The sequence below is a fragment of the Trichoplusia ni genome, chromosome 4, assembly GCF_003590095.1.
Source record: "Trichoplusia ni isolate ovarian cell line Hi5 chromosome 4, tn1, whole genome shotgun sequence".
Classification (NCBI taxonomy): Eukaryota; Metazoa; Arthropoda; class Insecta; order Lepidoptera; family Noctuidae; genus Trichoplusia; species Trichoplusia ni.
In genome coordinates, this window is record NC_039481.1 from 14,167,855 (window position 1) to 14,187,664 (window position 19,810).

The window sequence follows — 19,810 nt, forward strand, 5'->3', positions numbered from 1 at the left end:
AGTCGCACACACCGGCGACTTTTCCCCCTTCGCTTGTCTTGTCAGGGCCTCCTGAGATAGTCAATTGAAATTATATACGTAACAAAGACTGTGAACTAACGTTTGTGTTCTGGACTCCTGGCTGTCACGGGTACGACGATGATAAATTAGTAAATACTGAAACACTAGATTAGACTAAAATTATGGTTCTGTTCAATATGATATAGCTCTTAGCACGGATAAGGTCCATAAAAGCTCTTCAGTCTACATTAAACCAAGAGATAACAGGGTACAAAAAATATGCACGTATTTCTCGTATTTTAAATGTATTTATTTTTTAGACAAAGTATCCATAGTTCAATATCTACAAACAATGGGTGAGCGTCCAAAGTTAGACGCAAATAATGTTATTTTCCTCTATGAAGAAGGTCCACTCATTTATGGACTAGTATTAATTAAATTCTGAACTTTATTGAGTATATTAAAATTGTTTATTTACCCAATTAAAATCACCTATGTGAAGTCTGATGAATCCCTTATTCAGCGACGAGTGAAGACAAGTAAGTGTTATGTGTAAGAGACATTAACAGTTGTTTAATACAGGCATTCCTCACAAATTTTATTAGGCTGTTCCCGGTATCCGTGTCTAGTTTCTAAACATCCGTTAACATACGTCCAACGTATTGACTTAATAATAAGTTAAGCTACGATAGACAAGGTGCGGTTAAGATAGGTGACCGGGTTAGAGCCATATAGGCTTTATGAGCCCAAGAATTATGAGGAGATACTCAGACGTATAAATTTTATAACTATTATAATAATAATCTTTATTGACTTGATATGTACCTATTGATATACTATAGGTGTAAATACTTTTTGCCTAAGAAAGTAAAACGAAGAAATTACATAAATTGTTTGAGTATAGTATTTAGTAAAGTATTATTATCATATCCTAAAAAATCTTAAGCAATTCTGACAAAGTACTACAGTTACGAGAAGTAGATTATGGTCGTTTAGTCATTTTCTATCAAATAAACAGCCGAATCTTATATATTTATTTTGTATCTCTTCAATGTTAGCTTACAAAACAGTTTCAATTAAACCAGTGTTTTCACGCCAAGACTTTCCTAAACCACAATATTTTCTTTACAATTCAGAGGATTTTCTCTTGTAATCGTCTTTGGTAACCATCCTTTTAGTAACACAAATGTTTGCGTACAGCTCTTCGTAAGCTCTTCTGATTTAGTATGTACCAGTGTATATAATATTATAATGAGGTTTTTGTAACGCTGGTTTTGTTTACCCTAAAAACACACACCGTGTTTATCGTTAAAAATATATATTTCGGGATTTTTTAAACCTATTGTATTTTGTGGCATAAAAAACGAATACTTTTTTGCCTTTCGGCTTTCCTCTTTTATGTTCAATCAAAATTTCATACTAATTCTAGGTCAAAGGCATTTTCAGGCAATTTATGGGTCCAAAAAAGTTTCGCTTATCACAAGTTATCACAAAACCAATACGAGTCCAATCATTCAGTCCCTTTTGTTGCTCGAAAAAGGAAATTGCCTTTTTATGTTAGGACCGAATTACTACTGGACCATAAAGGAAATCAGAACTATAGGCATACTAAAATTCTATCCAAATTTATCCAAAATATTGTACAAATTGAAGCTATAAGGGAAAGTTTCCAGTTGACTTATCCTACCGTGCATGATTTTGGAATAATTGTCCTTCACAGTTTTTTTTAAAGGATAAAGACAATGCTTAAAGATAAGACAAAACAGAATCTCCAAAATAAGTAAGTAGAGTCTTCTTCAAATCTATTCCGTGTACATTGTGTTTCATCTCGACCTCCTTAATACAGCAATTTCATCCATAATGGTTACTCCGAAGAAGCGATATCCAAGCAATTACAGCGATATCGCTGCGAGTTCTGCCGATGCCCAAATTGTAAACCCATGTTCGGTGGAGAAAGTCAGTCCACAATATTATAAATTGTTATTAATAGCCGCCATGGTTTACCCGGCTTTGTTTGGCCATGATAGATGGTTGTATTGATGTCTTCCATAGGAACTAAAACGAGATTGCAAGTTATATTATAAATGCCTTTTTGGTTGAACAGTTAGTTATGTAATTTGGAGCGTTAAGCTGCAAAATTAGGTCAAAAAAACTTTAAGGCTTATTTTCGCCCATAGGGAAGTATTACAGAAATAATTTTTAGTGCGACCGAAACTCCTTATTGGTGACTTTCATGGATTCGAGCAAGGAATAGTTATGTTAATAATCCATAGCAAAGAGAATGAAGCCATTTGAGGTGCCAAATGAAGGAATAGAGCTGGTCCGATCAACACTGACCGTGTATTACTCGTAAACTGCGAATCTTAAATTATAGCAATTTGCATTATATTGAGTCTGAGAGCTTCGTCTAAACGTTTTCCTTGGTCTTGATTTCAAACAAATTTCGAATCGACGTTCTCAAACAAAAGTTCCACGTTACGTAACTAACAGGAGCGCAAAAGGAAAATTGAATCGGTACGGTTTCCTCAAAGACTAGTTTCAATGCATCACGGCGGTGGGCTGCGCTGATATTTCCGTCTTCAAGCTTTGCATAATGTACGTATTCAAAAGTTCAAGGATGTTATGTAAAGGGTTTCTAAATGTATGTCTTTATGTTGTTTATATCAAGACTGTAATTCTATTAAAGTCAATTTTATCGAGGATGTAAGTCTGACTGGTAGGAAGTCATTTTGAGGTGACGGATGAAAGGATGGATAAGATCTATGCAAATATATATGTCGTAAATCAGTAAAGTCGTATAAGAGCTTTCATAAGATGAATTAATACGACATTCATCGTAAATGGCGAGAAATGCTCGTAAATGAACACTATTTAAACTTAAATAACTAAATGTCTCTTAACGAAAGCTTTGGCTTCACAACTTCGAGTAACAAAACATTAGCCACAGAACATTCAGTATCGTATGTTTAGATAAGCCGCCACACGCAGCCACTCCTGGGAAGCTAGAGGAACAACAAAACGCACCGTTAACAGTTCGTATCTCCCACGATACACAAGCTTGTCGATTACAGCCAGCTATTACACAGAAACATGCTGATGTTTCCGACTAGTAACAGCTTTTTGTTTGCCTTACGTTTAATAGATTATTTCTGTTCACAGAAAGAAAACGCTAGTAGTACAGTTCCGACTATGTCAAATGAGAAAACTAATTTGAATTTACCGAAGTTTGTACTTATGTAAAGAACGGGTCGTTGTTAGTAACAGAGGCACGTACTGACAAGACCTGCACTAGTCTGTAGAAGGTAAATCAAGAAGTTTAATTTAAATACAACCAAGTACAGAACCCGCAGTGGCTAGCCCCTTTATCAAATTTCTCACGCGAAAGTGAATGCTGAAAACGCAAGCTTCTCACATAGCCATAACACCGGAGTACTAGGAACTCATAACACGCGACAGTAAGAAGTGTATGTCGTCATAATTGGCGCCGGGCGCTCTCGAGCGAATAAATCTACGCATAGTTATCCGAACGCTACCAGACGTCTGCAGCGTCTTGCGTAACGAATTCGCGTCTATTTATTACTATTAGCTCACTCTGACTCATGACACCCTGGTATAAGCATGTCCACTCTGAGAATTCGACTTAATAGCGTAATAATTTGTGTTATGGACATGTTGGTAATAGAATGTATGGGCGTTGCTAATTTAGTGTCTGCAAAGTGATTTTCATTCAACGTTTACGAAAAACCACTCATTCAATCTTGACTTCTGACCTATTGAACATAAAATCCTTTATTGAAATAGCTTGTAATACTTGTGCAGTTTACAATACCAAGGAGTTTGCGCACCTTGGGTGATTTCAGATTTCTTTAACGCGCTTGTGTCCTTAATCTTTTATTAGCAATATCAGCAAAATATATGCGGCATTAACGACAAAACTGTCTACATCCATAACGTTTGTCATCGCAAATGGTCATTTGACACTAATACAAGCTTAAGTTCAAGTGAAACTTTTATTTATTACTATTAATTCAATGATCGCTTTATTGTGCGATATATCAGCTAAAGCTTAGCTCAGTTAAAGCACTTGCTTTGTATTTCCTTACGTAAATTCATTTGGAACTTATTTGCATGAGCGTAACGTAATTTCTGGGTTTAGGAGAAATTGTCAGAGTAATAAAACAGTTTGATTGCGTTTATTAATGGTGCTTGAGGTGTAAATGTAGTTTTAATTGGTAATGCTAAGTGAGGAGTTGTAAGACGTGTTTTAAATAGTCTTTTAAACCTAAGGTATCATGTTTCTTGAGGATGCTACTTATTTTTAATACTTCTGGTTCTATTTAATGGCCATACATTCCATATATCTAATACCTTCGAATACTAAAAGCCAACTTAACTTAAAGACGTTCATGTCATGTCTGTCGCTACCTTTTTAAACCGTGTGTGACCAATGCACAAAAAAGCATAGGATTTTTCGTCCTCATTGATCAAACTTCTGGTATGGCAACTTTTTTGGCCCCTCCAGACTTAGTTCAATTAGTTTGCAATTTGGGAGGTCCTTTATTTCTTGCGAACGAAATAAACTTCTATGAACGTTCGGAACTTTAGAAATACAAATAAAAGTTTCAACAATACCCTTTTTGTAACCCATCCTCAAGTGAGACGAGGCGAGAAATATCGAGCGAGTTACAATACATTACGTAGCCGCACTGCTCTGGTATCAAAAGTGATATATCATAGCCGGCAATGTATAGCGACTTGGGCGATATTAACTCTTCTAAACGAGCATTAAGGGGTCCGCTTTGACGAATGATACCTGTAAAATTTCACATCAATCAAGTTTTTTGGAAGCTCCCCATGATTGCCACTTACGACTTACTATTGTTCCGTTTATTGAGCTATAAATATAAACAAAGATGATACGTTTTATGAGTAGCTCTATATTATCATTCTAAGGGTTTTCATACACTTTCAAGAGTACATTTTTATCAACGCCCTAGCGTTTTATAAGGATTTGTACTATATTTTTTTACTTTTTATGTTTTTATTTGTGTTTATTTTCATATTTAAGTGTGTTGCATAAGAAACAGTTTAGTTGTTTGCGTAATGTACAAAAAAGCGCCTACAAAAGTTAACATAAAATTTAATAATGGACGGAGATATAGAAGAAATATTGGCGATAGAAATTAATAGTTCTGTATCTAATCAAATCGTGTTAAACTAGTAATTGTGATGTTTCTTCGTAATAGTGGTCTTGTACTGGTCAATAGGTACCAATCTTATACTAAACTTCGTATAATCCAGTTTTTCCACCAGGTGTTGGCGTTGTGTCACATGGAATCGTTAATTAAGGCACAATAACTAACACTATTTACATACAGGAAGTGAATACCTAATAAGCTTCCTGGTCCGTTTCAAGCCCCTTTTCTTATTGCTTACTTACGAGAATATGTAACTTTCGAATAATGTCAATCTTAGGCTCTAAAGACAGACCTTTAGAATCCATTTTGTTTAGCGTGAAATTTGTGACACAAGACATATTTATAAGTTATATTATATTTAGAAACAGCTTAAACATAAAAAAAAGAAATTATATACTGATATGAACACCCCTTTATAAACCGTCACTTTTTAAAGATGTGTCAAAAAACAAAGTAAAATAGATCGGGTGCTGTCGTTTATTTTCGGATGCCTTCGGGCGTGGTCGGGTCCCGTCGGACATCGTCGGGAGCTATTGTTTGTCTACTGATTGATGATAAGTCATCAATAAACGAGATTGCTTGTGTCTTGTTTTTAGCTTCCATTCGTGACCATTTTGTTAGTTAATGATTAGTTAATATCGATTTAAACAACTTATTATGTGTAACTGACTGTCTTAATTGACGATATTTGTACCTATTTAATTTCAATAGATTCTAATACAATCAGGGAAAGACAACGTAACAGTAAACGCTTACCTCCGGATTCCAGATTATGTAAACATTCCTTAAGCACTTCCTATCGTTGCTAAGTATCGAAGGCAATGCAAATGATTTCCCTAATACCCCTTAATTGAATGTTTACGTCTCAACTGGCACCGTTTTATAATCAATCAAGACACATTTATTCATGATTCTGTCATTTACACCGTCTTTGATAATCAGAGCTGGCTATTAGAGCTGGCGATTATTGCAAGTGAACAAGACTAGTATTTGATCAGTTAATACATAACTGTACGGGTAACAGAGTGGTATTAAGTCATCGCGCCAATCCCACTGGTCGACGTGTCGCAGGTTCGATCCCCGCTGTAGGATAAGAATTTGTGTACACGAGTGCTTTAAAGTAAGAAAGAAAGAAAATGTTTTTAATTGGTTCAGCATAAAAATTAAACATAACATTTCACAAAAAAGTTTACTATAGTCTCATTGTCTTGTGCACATAACTTGAATTTTTGTAAGATTCAAAAATCAATCTCCCAATCACTCTCGTTTTATGAAAAATATAAAGAACTAAAAACTTATCAGGTGCAAATATTGACCCTGTATCTCAAGGTTCAAAAATGACAAAATTAGACAAGAGTATTGCTGGAATATCGTTTTAAATGTGAAAACAGCCAGCGCCTTTATAAAAATGACGCAACGGTCTCAAAAAGTATATGTGATGACTAAAATATTTTTAATGTTTAATGAGGTTTCATGTAACACCCACGGGTCACTTAATTAAAATGGTATTATCTACTTATATATCTATAAAAATCGTGATATCTATCTATAATAGCACTTACCGCTAGGGTTGTTACTTTTAAGTAGTCATATCTATTTAATTAGAATTTATAAGACAAATTAATCGTTTCACTGATAAACGTGTAGATTGGAACTTTCTAATTTTATTTATCTTGATATCTTTATGTACTTTATCATTAGGCTTGGATGCGCCCTAAAATTTGATGTGTATTTCAATGAAAGGTAGACTCCGAATGTATGTTATTTAACCGAAAAGACATACGAAACTTTCAAATATGTATGTCTGTTTTAATGATTGCGAAAGATCGATCAAGTTGAGTCATGAAAATATATATATTGGCTTAATCCCTTGATGCTATTCACTTAAAAGAAATGAGGCATCGAGACCAAGGCAGTCAATTAGGAAACTTTTAATCCAAAGTATCATAAGTTCAACGTACATCGCAAAAATAGAAAACTTACATTAAATTTATTTTTACTAGCCCTAATAACTGACCATTGACATATAATCCGCGTTCAATGTCAAATGTCAAGCGCCAGCTGGCGATTGGTCAGCGGCGGCGCGGCGCCTCAAAGCTCGCGTCTCGCAAATATGCGCTTGCGCAAGTCTATCAACGCGTCGACGTTGATACAGCGCCGATACTGAGCGGCCGAGTGACAGGTCGTGAGCGCGCTGTGCAATATGACCACACGTGGGCTGAGACCAGTATGATTTTAATTATATTTGTTTTACATTTACTGATAAGGCTGCTGCAATATTGTGGGTATTAGAATTTTGATTAATCTGACCAAGATCCATCAACAAAGACTATGATGATGATACAATGAATACGCTTTCAGGGTTCGTTTCTTTTTATGCTGGATTGATTTTAGGCATATGAAATGTCAATGATGATACTAATCTATTGACAAAATCTTGTTTGGAATGATATAGGAGAAGAGAAATACAATGTAGATGCTGTATAATGAAACTAAGGTAGTTTTGAGTTAGTGAGTGCTTTAGTTTTTAGTTACAGCCAAGCTGTCCCTGTTCTTGGAAAAAAACTTAGCGACTCACGATCAAAGTTCTAGCAATCTAGCGAATGGCCCATCTTACCTTATTGCTGACAAACTACCGAGACTGTCTTGTCCCAAATTACATGAAACAAGAAATCTGGGTGCAGTTTGAGTTTACGATGATGAGTAATTTTAGTTGCTCTTTAATTATAAAGGAGTATAGTTTTAAATTTTGTTTCGAAGAAAGTTTCTTATACTTTAACCGTATTGAAAAGGGCAGCTTCTGAAGCAGTAGCCCAGTATATCTGAGCTTTATTCATTAAAAGTTTCACAGCAATACTTTGAAACAAATAACGAGTGACTAATGATCAAACAGGCTGAAATATACGGTTGCGGACCTTTTCCCAGCTATTAAATTACATACTATGTGGGAAAAGTCGTACTTAAATATATTTTAAATAAATTCCTCTGCTGGGTCTGTTTTTCTAGCGGTTCTTCCAGCCTAGTCTAAAACAATTGTAGCATGGTTCGACATCTTTCTGACTTCGTGTTGTTGTAGGCTTTTCTTATTCTTATTCTCAAAAACTGGTGACCTCAACCACTCGGCTATCCGTGCATTCTAAAGTCCTGAGTTCTATATGATAATTTATTATAACCTTGCCTCCGTTTCCAGATGAGGATGAAGAATGCGGCGTGTTATCCGAGGGTTCGGAGACATCAGAGGGAGGGCGCGCCGACACCGACGACGAGGGTATCGAACGAGATTCAGAGCCCGCGCCTCGGCGGCGGCGCCGGCGCAGGCGTTTCATGCTCAAGGATGTCGTTGAGGTAAGCTGGTACCTATATTTATGTAATATTTTTATTTATATGTCAATATAATGTGCTGAAGTTGGTATAATTTGAGACTAGGAAGAAAAAGCTCGTATTTCTTATTGACGTATCGATCAGTCGCATGATTTTGTTGGCAATTTCGGAGCAAGCTATATATGTAGGTTTTATTTTTAAATAAAATTTGTTCCGAGTGTACTTATAAATCTTAAGCATTGTGGTTAGTAATAAAAAGGATATTAATGAAATTGCTTACTGTTTTTTTAATTATATTTCCAAACAGATTTGCGGGTATTTCGGTCTAATGTAAAATCTAGACTATGTTTTGCACTATTAGACAGTGCTTTATTAAAAGGCAATAAAGTACCAAAACAGCTTTTTAATATCAGTTGCTCAAAAGCGACATTGATTGTTCCTAGTTTTTATTTTCAAATAAAGTGTCATTCACACTATCAACTTTCTCTCACACCGGAGGCTTTATCCAAGGAATAAGGCTGTGTGCTCATTGCCGTCGATGACAAAGCCCCAAATAACATGTCACCAGCCTATTAAAGTTTATTCAGATCGGATAAGATGATGCACAAGTGTGATGTAATGACAGTCCTGAGATAAGTCCGGAGATAATTCTTACGCAATAGATTTAGATAGGAAACGATTAAGAAGAGCTTTTTTGTTGTTATTGATATAAGAACAGTAAGTGGATTGAAAAGGCTTGTTATCAAAATTTAATATAGGTAAACTTAAATATGGTACCAAATACCATAAGATATGTTTTTATTGTATGTGATCTCAAACAAATACAAAGGCTAAATTAATCTTCAAGCGTTCTCCACCAAAATACCGATATTTTACACCTCATCATATTGTACTGAAAGCTTTTTTCAGAACATTTGAGATTTTGTCAATTTATAAATTCAAATAATTAGTGTTTTACACTAAAACCAGTGTTTTACACGGAGCGACTGCATATCTGACCTCCTCAACCCAGTTACCTGGGCAACACGGATACCCCTTGGTTAGACTGGCTGTCAGACTTTTCAAGCTTCTGACTACTTGTAACGACTGTCAAAGATGTAGGAATAACAGCCGGGGCCCACAATTTAACGTGCCTTCCGAAACACGGAAGGAACTCGTTATGACAAAAATGGTCACACATCTACGGACCAACCGCATTGCTTAACCTGTGAGCGCTTCACTTATGCGGTTATAGCTTAGCCACAAGCTCCTCCAACTCCTCAAACTTTCGATCCATGAAATAAAATAACTCTACATTTAAATTCTGAAAAAATAGACCCAGAAAAAAAGGCGTTACTGCTTACTTTTTAAACGATATTCTACATGAACACAAAACATATGAAAGTACCCCTTCCAACCTACATAATATTGTTCCCATATATCTGAGTATTGCGTCACATGATGGTGTATCTGCTTTCTCTGTCACGTATTAGGAAGTTATTAGTGTATAGTGGTGTCGTTATGGCGCCCTGGTGGACTGGCTAAGTGAATATGGCCGATTAAAGGTCTCGGCGCGCTGGTACGGTCAGTCAGTCGCTATGGGGAAATTGTTAGCTGGAATTTAGTGTATGGTGAAATAATAAATGAATATATTTGGGATGTTGTGTGTCATTTAGTTAAAAAGGTTTCTCATTGAATGTACAGTACAGTGTGTTGTTCGACTTTTTTTGTTTAAATAAACGATTTTATTTAAACAAAAGCCTTGGAGGCTATGCTGTCCACTTCCTTATACACTTAAATATTTTTGAAACGTGGTTCAATCATTTTTCATTTCCATTTTTATTTTACTTTTGTATTTAGTATATGAAGAATCAAAAACAAATTATGAAATGAAAATGATTTAGCTTGACCCTTATAAAATTACAATGTAATTATGTAATTTCTGTACAGTGTTACGTTGTAGTTATCCACGACCCTAACAATTTTATAAAAGATGTGTGATCTCAAATATCTGAGCGTTTGTTTTACGACGGTAGTTAATTCTCGAGAAATTGGTAGTATTAGGTAGAAATTTGTCATTAAACTCTGTAATTAGGCAATGTAATGGCCTAATATCGATAGCATATTACGGACTCGTTATGATATCGACACTAAATGAAAACTCGACATAAAATTTTAATGTGTTGTTTACTTTTGAAACGCTACTTAAGTTTTGGTTACGAAGTTACGTTCTAAAAAGAAACAGAGAAAATTTGTTTTGATTGAAAATAGATCACAGTTTGTTTCACATTTACTCTCCTAGTCCTTTTTTTTCTTGGTGATGATGTGACTTTATTTTAAAGTGCCCAGTGATTAGCCTAGTATTGTGTTACCCGCTATCGGAGAGATACACGTCCTACAAAGAGGTTAGCGGACACTTTTTACCCTCCAGCAATGCATTCTATACCGTACAATACCGTTTAAACCCGCTCCCTAGATACGTAAAAAAGTTGAGCATTTTATGATCTTTTAATTATACGAATTCATTTTATTAACTCTGTTTAAACATAGCAAATATTCAGCAGTAATACCAAGCCAAAGAGAATACTGTATTAAATTAAAGTAATATTGCTGATTGGATTACTTTGATCCACATATAAAGTAATGAAACTCACGGAGTCGAATAAACATTCCCACAATTGAAATTTTAGTAATATTAAACTCGTGTGAAATTCTCTTTGTAAAACACGCACTTTATACTTGTAGTAGGTATTCTGTATTTGCATTCTTTGGCCTTTTAAAGTACTATTAGGGCCCTACGGTTTCCTCTTAAAGTAGTGTTATTGCAATTGTAGAAGCGAGACGGCACATCGCACGGTGTAGAGCGGCGTCTCTTTCCCACTCTGCAACACTGCTTTAAGTGGGCGTGCGATCCATCAGGTCTAAGTCTGTGGTAAGAGCGATTTAGCTCACTATTCTGCCTATTGAAGCCCATGCTACCCGGCTCTTTTTTGAGGTCGTAGTAAGCGTGCGGATAATATCCATCGCTTTACTTGCATACAATTGGTTTGAAAATGAGGTTACTGATGCAGCAATGATCATTTAACCTAGAAATAAAACCTGTTGATCGACAATTTTGTTATAAATGCCGCATTTCTGTTTTTAAGTGAGTGTGACGTGCGATAACATATAAACACATTTTTTGTAGAAATATATTGTTTTGATTCGATAAAAGTAGCTGTTTGCATTGATTTGAATGAAGTAGAAAGTTGGGCTTACATTCGAAGGAATCCTAACTGAAATAACCTCCTTTTATTACTGTAATTTTAACCAACATATATTGGACCGGTGATCTAAAAAGGTGGCTGGCTCAGACTTGAAACGAAAGGAGGAGGACCGGGTGTTGGTTCGTAACTTAGGGGTGGTCTTTCTCTAGCAGTGGCCCTCGATGAACTGAAAAAAAGAAGTTAAATAGAGGGATTCTTGGGTCTTGTCAGAAGTGAAAAAATCGGAGAGGTTTGAAGAAAAATCCCAACAGCGGGATATTGTCTAGGCTTGTTATGATATTTATAATTTAGTAATTGGCTTTTTACCTTATCTACATGTTACTCAAATGCGACCAGCGGTTCTAACGAAAAAAAGAACAAACAAACACCGCACTCAAACATTTACGCTAGGACGTGTAAAGATCACTTGCAGTCCTTTCTCTGTAAACGTCGTGTGAGCTTCAATAGGAAGTAGGGGCGCGCAATTTCCTCTTTTCTTTGAAGATTTATCTTAGCGGTCGGCAGCAAGTGGGTCACTAGGGCGAGTAGGGACTCATCAATAATAAACGTGCACTTAGTCTTACGTATTTCCTGCTGCAGTGTACTGAGTCTCTGTGCTGTAAATTGTTTCGGTGACTGATTTATTGTTTGCGTTATTTTTTGAAGTTTTACGATCTGAGAGTAACTTGAAAAAATGTGTATTCTTATCCATGTCTAAGGGTTGTCTTTATCCACGGGAGAGTTCATCTCTGAATCTTGAATCGGTTTCCACATGCAATTATTTTGGCCGAGGTTATACAAAAAAATCAATAATTTTACATCTCCATTTAATTCAATTATCTTCTACTAACATTTTCTAGAATTCTTTTGAAATGTTACTTTGTAGATCACGACTGTATTTTTATGATCTTTGATTACACGAAGATTGAACTAATGGGTTACTTCTAACATAGTTAATCACCGCGTGACTCAGGAAAGTGTTCCTTTTCCTTTCATTTCTTCGAAAAAAAGAGATTGTTACAGATCTATTGAAAAATGCACTGTTTTTATTATTAAGTTTGCCGTAAAAACAAGGTATATACAATAATGTATTGATAAACTTGATTTATGCCTGGAATGAATTTCACGTTAATTGCCATTAATTGCAGTTTTGTCAATTTTATGATCTTTCACAAGGTTCAATCAAAAAATCTAAACTATTTTTATCAGTTTATGAGTTGTTTAATAAGTTTCGACTCTCTAAGTCTCAGATAAACATACACCATGTAGTTACATATAAATCCTGTAAATAATTTTGCCTTGATATAATGTAACTTATTGCTGTGTGTAGGTACATTGTTTGTAACCATTTCTCTAACACTACACAACTAGAAACTTGGTACCACATAAAATACCTTCATACAGTGTATACTGTACACACAGATCAGTTCCGTTCAGCATCCAGTTCTATAAATCGGCATCGATAGCAGATAACAAGGTAACTGTATCAACTGGAAGCTGTCATGGCGCCGCCGAAGCGTCAGCCATGCCGTTCGCAGGGAAACTATTCCTTACTTCTCAACTTTGACGATTACCTATATTAAATTTCATGTTTGCATTCTATCTAAGTTTTTTTAGTATTCGTTTGTTTCGTATAAGGTCGGAGGTCTTCGGAAATCTTCGTCTTTTTGCTCGGAAAGTCACCATCATATTATATTGAATAGTTTCCGCTAGACGTGCCTATGATTTACCCATGTATTGCCTATGAAAATGTTCTCTTTTTTTAGTAATTTTCTATGTGTTCTTACCTTAACATAAATTTATATATGACGGTTTCTTACATACATGATGCAAACTTAAACAGTTAAGGAACTTTTCTATTGTTAAATATCCTTATGGCAAAAACCTCAAAACTCAGTCTAAATTATATGATTACTATAATCACATATCTAGTTTATTTTGTCTTTTCCAAACGCACTCATACACATTAACACAATGACCAAACTGAATCTTATAACTTTACTGTAGAATAGATACATGATAGAAATTGATCCATAATTCACTGTTTATTCAAGATTTATAGATTATAAGTGGCGTTACGATAATGTCAGTTACGTGGGTGTCTGTGGACCAATCGGTGTTATGTTGTCTTTGATTCGGACAAAGACTTCTTGCGAAAGTGGTCGTGTTTGCCCCTGTTGCCCTCGTGGCTCCGGAACGCCCTTGACATGGTGAATCATATCCCAACAGACAAAGGACGTGGATTTAGAACTCTTTGGTACTTGGTAACTTACTACAGTTACTACTGGTACTGGTCACTTAAAATTAAATACACTAGACCATAAAACTTAAGTGCAATTTGGTGTTTGACCAATAAGTATAAACCGAATAGCCCATTAGATGGATTATCAAAATATATTACTTGCGTACATGGTCAGTATGTTATAGTATATATTTTCAGGTCACTTCACTTTTAATATTAAATTTAACTTTAATATTAATATTACTTAGATAAACAATGCATGCTCTACAACGAATTTAGTCAGCTTGAAGTATCTCTTACAAATTGATAGAGATCCGACGACTCGCTGAAGACAAAAAGCATCCAATAACCCGGCCATGCGTTCGCCCGAGTATGAAAGACCTTTAAATGCATGCGACATCTATTGCATGGTAGTAAAATAATGTTTATTACTAATTACATGCGAGACCAAGGTTATTTAGTAATTAGCGTTAATTTTATTTTATGGTGCATATAAAATGTCGTCATATGCTATGCCAATGCCAATTACGTTATTTAAATTGTCAAATTAGCAGCCTGATAATTATCATTGATCTGCCAATTTAATAGACTTTCTAAGTTTCTAGCATTTGATAAAATTGCTGATGCACGCCTGTAAAAGCGATAATTATTGCGTTGGTTTTTCGTTTGAAATTTTATGATTTTTCAAGTAGAAACGGACTTATAGAATTGAGTAAATGACTAGGAGTTTTCTTTAATCCCTCTGGGGATAGCCAAAGGGAAGAATCCTTTTTGCTACGTGATGAATTGCTATGCATCGACACGCTTGGACTGAACGGAATATGTTTCATGTCGGTTAGATTTAATCGGTATAAGTCCGACACTTTCCGGTTCCTATCCAAAAAGGGGGCTTTACTTGGGAGCCACTAAAATTGTGTATTAAAGTTGCTGTCAAATAACAGTTTATTTCCTTTATTGTCAAGGTTACGATTGCATCTAATTAATAAGGACGCAAAAATAATTTACAATTACTTTCACGTTGCAATCACAGCATTATTCATTTGTGCGTCAAAGATAATTAAATTAAGCAGATAATATCTATACCAATTGTATGAAATGCATTTTGTATTAATGAAATCTCATTGACGTCACACGTCCCACGATTATACTGATAATAGAATGATTCCAGTAAAATCTACCGGCTTCAAATTAGATACTGTGCTGAAGTGCTTCATAATTAACTATTGACATTCATCGTGATATTCAATAACTCAATACTATCTATTTGTTAATATTAAGTGACTCATATTTTTAATTTATTATGCCGCGATTCGTTTGTCTGCCGTTTTCTAGTATTTTGAAGTTGAAATATGGCTGACTACTCAGAACAAATTTACCTACTTAAAAATCTATACCTAATTCCATTATCTCAGTGCCTGAACACACTACTAGAGTCTCTTCAGTTTTCGCTTGAACTTCAACAATAAAGTTGCATGTATTAAGTGCCTTTACAAATTCTTATAGCAATGTTTCGTTCCGTAGCGTTGCGTGTGGCACTGCGGCGGTGGTGGGCGCTGCGCCCGCGAGGCCGCGGCGGCTCACTACCGTGCCGTCTGCCGCGCGCTGGTGGCTGAGGCCCTGGAGCTTGCCTCCTTTCTCGCCAGGGTCCGAGTGGGAGGTGCCCGGGACATGGGCGCTGCTGAAGACTCCGCCGCGCATCTCGATACGCTACGGTTTTCTGACTGGGTACGTATTTCTTATACTGTTTAACCATTTCTTTATAGAATTCTAGACAAAACAACAACTTTGAAAGCCACGAATGATTTGGGACCAAAGTAGGTGTAAATAAAACAGCATCATTTTGAATTCGTATGAAGACTTCTTAGGAGAGATAGATCTACTTTGAACTTAACTTCGTAGCATGCTGGTAAAGGCTATTCCGGCTTTGAAACTTCAGAACTTAATGACTTCGCAACTAAATTTGAACCTTGACAGAACAGACCACCTCAGCGATGATACAAAAGCAACAAAATAAAGTCACTTACATAGCGTTCCCAGAGCCACGTATGTGATTGTACTTCCCAATGTGCCCAGCAATGCATAATTAACGACTTACATTCACAAGTGATTCGCGGCTACGCGTTAATATTTATGGCACTCGGTAATGAGGATTCCTCCAGTTAATGTATGCGCGGTATTCCTGCTTCCCGTCTAGGCTTTTTGTACTACTGGTTGAATGGACTGAGGCATGCTGTCAACTTGTGTAAGAAGTATTAGGATAGTACGGGTAATGATTATATTGTCAGGAACACCACTACTTGGTAGCCGTTTCTGCTTTAATCAATGTAGTTGTAGGTTTTATGGTGATATAGAATGATATAAAATAAGAATAATTCGAAAGCTAAGCTACTTGAAAATATTATCTAGACTGTATATCTAAAATAATTTACCTTGCTTTATCTCTTCAAATGTGTTGTCTCAATAATAGACTTCGTAATAAAAATGATGGATATGTTCATATGTGACTCACGGGACCAGATGATTTAAAAAAACTTGCGACTTGTATTATGTAGTACCTATACCTAACCCTGTACTATGTTTCTCTTTCTCTGAATGTTGTCACTAACCTCTTCTCCATTTCTTCTGTCATATATGTAATCGAATATTATTTCTCTCTAATTGTAGTCTAACCGAAGGATTTGGAGAGCATTACAAGTACGTAACCTGGAAAATTGATGGCGTAGTCAAACTGTCGCTTTTAGTTTGTAAATATATGGGTAACATTATTGAACAGCTGTAATTAGGATTTAACGTAGGTATTTTAAATGAATTGCATGATATGTAGATGTCGCAATATTGTATTCTCGTTGAAATTTATTTGTACTGCCACTCAAATGTTCATTAGTCACATTTGAATATTACCTACATACCGCAGGTTACATTCCCCACGTCAAGGCTTCACGGGCGGAAATTAATCTTCATTATGAATTTATGATTTGAAGCTTATCTACCTAAATATAAGGACCTTACCTACCAAACCCCCAATCTAACGATCAATACAATATATAAACTCATCTGACATAAATCCATTTAGAGTAACTAGATTAAATTACAAAATCACTTTTAATCGCTTCAAATTTTTCATTGGGGCTTTCTCTGCTAACAGCGAAGTCTTGACTTAAACGCCTGCAAGAAATCTTATAGCAATCGGTTTTTGTGTTACTAATTGTTTCTTAATTATTGCAGGCGCGGTTTTGGATGCAAGTTATTGGCGAATTAAGAATGGGTGTCAAATTAAAGAAGGTTAATTATTCAAGGACACCGATAGAGTACGAGCTAACGCCGTACGAAATATTAATGGATGACATTAGGTCTCGGAGGTACACGCTAAGGAAAGTAGACGGCGCGATACCTCAGAGGTAAGATAAATTTCAATAAAACAACTAACTTGAGTTTATATTGCACTTACGACTCATGAAAAATATATCTCTGAAACCTTTCTGAATACATAAATATAAACCTAAATGTGGGAGAATTTGTTCTAATGTAGTTTTTTTTTTTCAGTGTAAAGAAAGACGCTCATGCAATGATACTCGAATTTATTAGAAGTAGACCCCCACTTAAAAAGGTAAGTTTATTTTTTACATGTGGTATATATCTTTTCTCTGTTCCTTACAAAACGAACGTCCAGTCAGTTAATCAATTTCTCATTAAATTGTCTAACCTAGTGGCAAACCAAACTACTGCAGTCCAGTAGTAGACAGTGTAGTCTGCTTCATAATATGAGGTGTCGTGGTAGAAGATTCGCAGAGGCCTTACAACGTCAAGAAAAGAGATCGGTTTGGTTCCGAACAAAACTCCTGGGAGCATACTGCCAGGTCGCAAACTCATATTATTCCGAGAATAGGAGAAAGATGCCGCTCTAAGCTGTGTATTGCACTGTCTAGCTTTCAAAACCATAATATATCACTTTAACACGTAGTGGTGCCTCAGACGACTAGTATTTTATTGCATAGCCTAAACAATATTGTCCTGACTTTTTTGTACCCTCTGGAAAACAATTACCGCATTCTTAAGACATTTCTTGGTTATAGAATATTGATAAATTAATATGTTGCATTTCCTTAGGCATCAGATCGAAAGCTGCCACCTCCTCGCCGTGAGGTGACCCCTCGGGAGAAACTCCTCGCGTCCATACAAGTCGGCAAACAACTGCGACCTACACCCTACTCAAGGCGATTGTGTAAGTACTTTTACTATTTTCTTTTTGTAAATTTTACACTTTCCAGGTTGATTTACAGGTGCGAGTGGTTTATTGTTAATATTATGAAAAAGTTATTCATTTAACTATCGTCGTTGATATTATAGACTGCATTATGGATTTCTTTAGCGCATTTATTACCTACTTACAGATGATCCCACAGCTTATCCTATTCCTCTTGTTATTTGCCAAGCACTTCCTTTCCCTAATCCGATTACTTGTTACAGATTCAATCCAAGCTTTCAATCCCATTTCCGATTTCCAAGTTCCCAAATCAACACTCTGAAAATATTTTTCTACCTTTGAAACGTAAATTATACAGTAACGTAAACAACGCAGCACAAATTATGATTGTATTTGTTTTATTTCCATACTTTCGCTAAGAAGTTAGTAAGAGCGCCTTGTAGAATGTTGTGAGCAACTCACTCGTCCGCAACTGTGAGTAGTTTACTTGGTAAGGCGATAAAGTCAACACTAAGGAACGGTCTGACTTTATTGCAACCAATGTTTCGTTTTGTGTTGTTTTATTCTTTGATATGATTTTGTTTTGTAATGGTTATTTATTTACATACTATACCTACATTAATTGTTTAGATAGTATCTACTCAATAAAGAAGTAATCTACAACTAGTGACGTTCCTTCTTATTCCGTCTTACTAGCTGGACATGAGTCATTTAATATGTATGATTTAATGAAGTTATAGAATTAAAAAACACGTATCTAATTACTGTAACAAAAATAACAAATTATGTTCTTTCTGGATTAGTCCTGGATTTTTTAGTCCTTGTTAGACACTGAGGCAAATTTATTTGATTATTGAATCAAATTGTTTTTATCTTTAAAGTGATAGCAAGTTAATTCACCTTTCACAGTACATTGCATCACACAGCCTATGTCAGACATACTTGTATATCTGCTGCTCTAGTTTCGTAACGCACGAACGCACAATGGCATAAAGTACTTGTTATGGCAGCCATGCATTAAAGTACTCCACATGTATTCTTAAAAAAATAACAATACAAAATAATGCTTCATAACGTGGTCACATGTACTTTTTTCTTTTTAAGAATTATTGCAGGACAGAGAGTATTATGTGGCCAGTTGTAATATAATTAATTAAAGTTTTGAGATTTTTTTTTTAATGTGATATTGTTTTACAATTCAATTAGTATTTGGAAATAGTACCTACAGTAAAATATTAAGCAGTATTATATACTATTTCTGGGTCTAAAAGACGCTTTTACGTAGAAGGATTTCAAGGATTCAACGCTTTTTACTGCAAATTGATGACACAAGATACAAAAACGTATTCCTACTGAATACTCTTTGAAAACATGATTGATGGCTTATTGATGAGAGTGATAAACATGTGTAAAAAATATGGGTTCTATGTAGTGAGGTGGATCTTTTTACGGTAATAGATTAGGCTTGACATATGTGTATTGGAATATTTGGAATATACATATGTATATTTTATTGAAAATTACATAACATTACCAGTAATAAAAAAAAGTTAAATGAAACTGTTAGAAACATCTACCAAAAACCATTTAACCTTTTAACTGAAGAGTAGCCTATTTCCTA

At 35.4% G+C, this 19,810-nt stretch overlaps 1 protein-coding gene across 2 annotated transcripts in view; it reads left to right on the top strand.

Annotated features, from left to right (window-relative positions):
- The window catches only part of LOC113493131 (protein spire-like), a 136,057-nt gene extending 117,146 nt beyond the window's left edge, over positions 1 to 18,911 (top strand). The window contains exons 4-10 of one of the 2 annotated variants that reach the window (XM_026870951.1): positions 8,389 to 8,543; positions 15,507 to 15,710; positions 16,650 to 16,679; positions 17,211 to 17,383; positions 17,529 to 17,592; positions 18,093 to 18,207; positions 18,453 to 18,911. In XM_026870951.1, the coding sequence (XP_026726752.1) occupies positions 8,389 to 8,543; positions 15,507 to 15,710; positions 16,650 to 16,679; positions 17,211 to 17,383; positions 17,529 to 17,592; positions 18,093 to 18,207; positions 18,453 to 18,511 (800 nt within the window). In that variant the 3' untranslated portion in view covers positions 18,512 to 18,911. The remainder of the gene's footprint in view (positions 1 to 8,388; positions 8,544 to 15,506; positions 15,711 to 16,649; positions 16,680 to 17,210; positions 17,384 to 17,528; positions 17,593 to 18,092; positions 18,208 to 18,452) is intronic. The other variant, XM_026870952.1, reaches the window with a different exon arrangement.
- Positions 18,912 to 19,810: the final 899 nt, after the last annotated feature.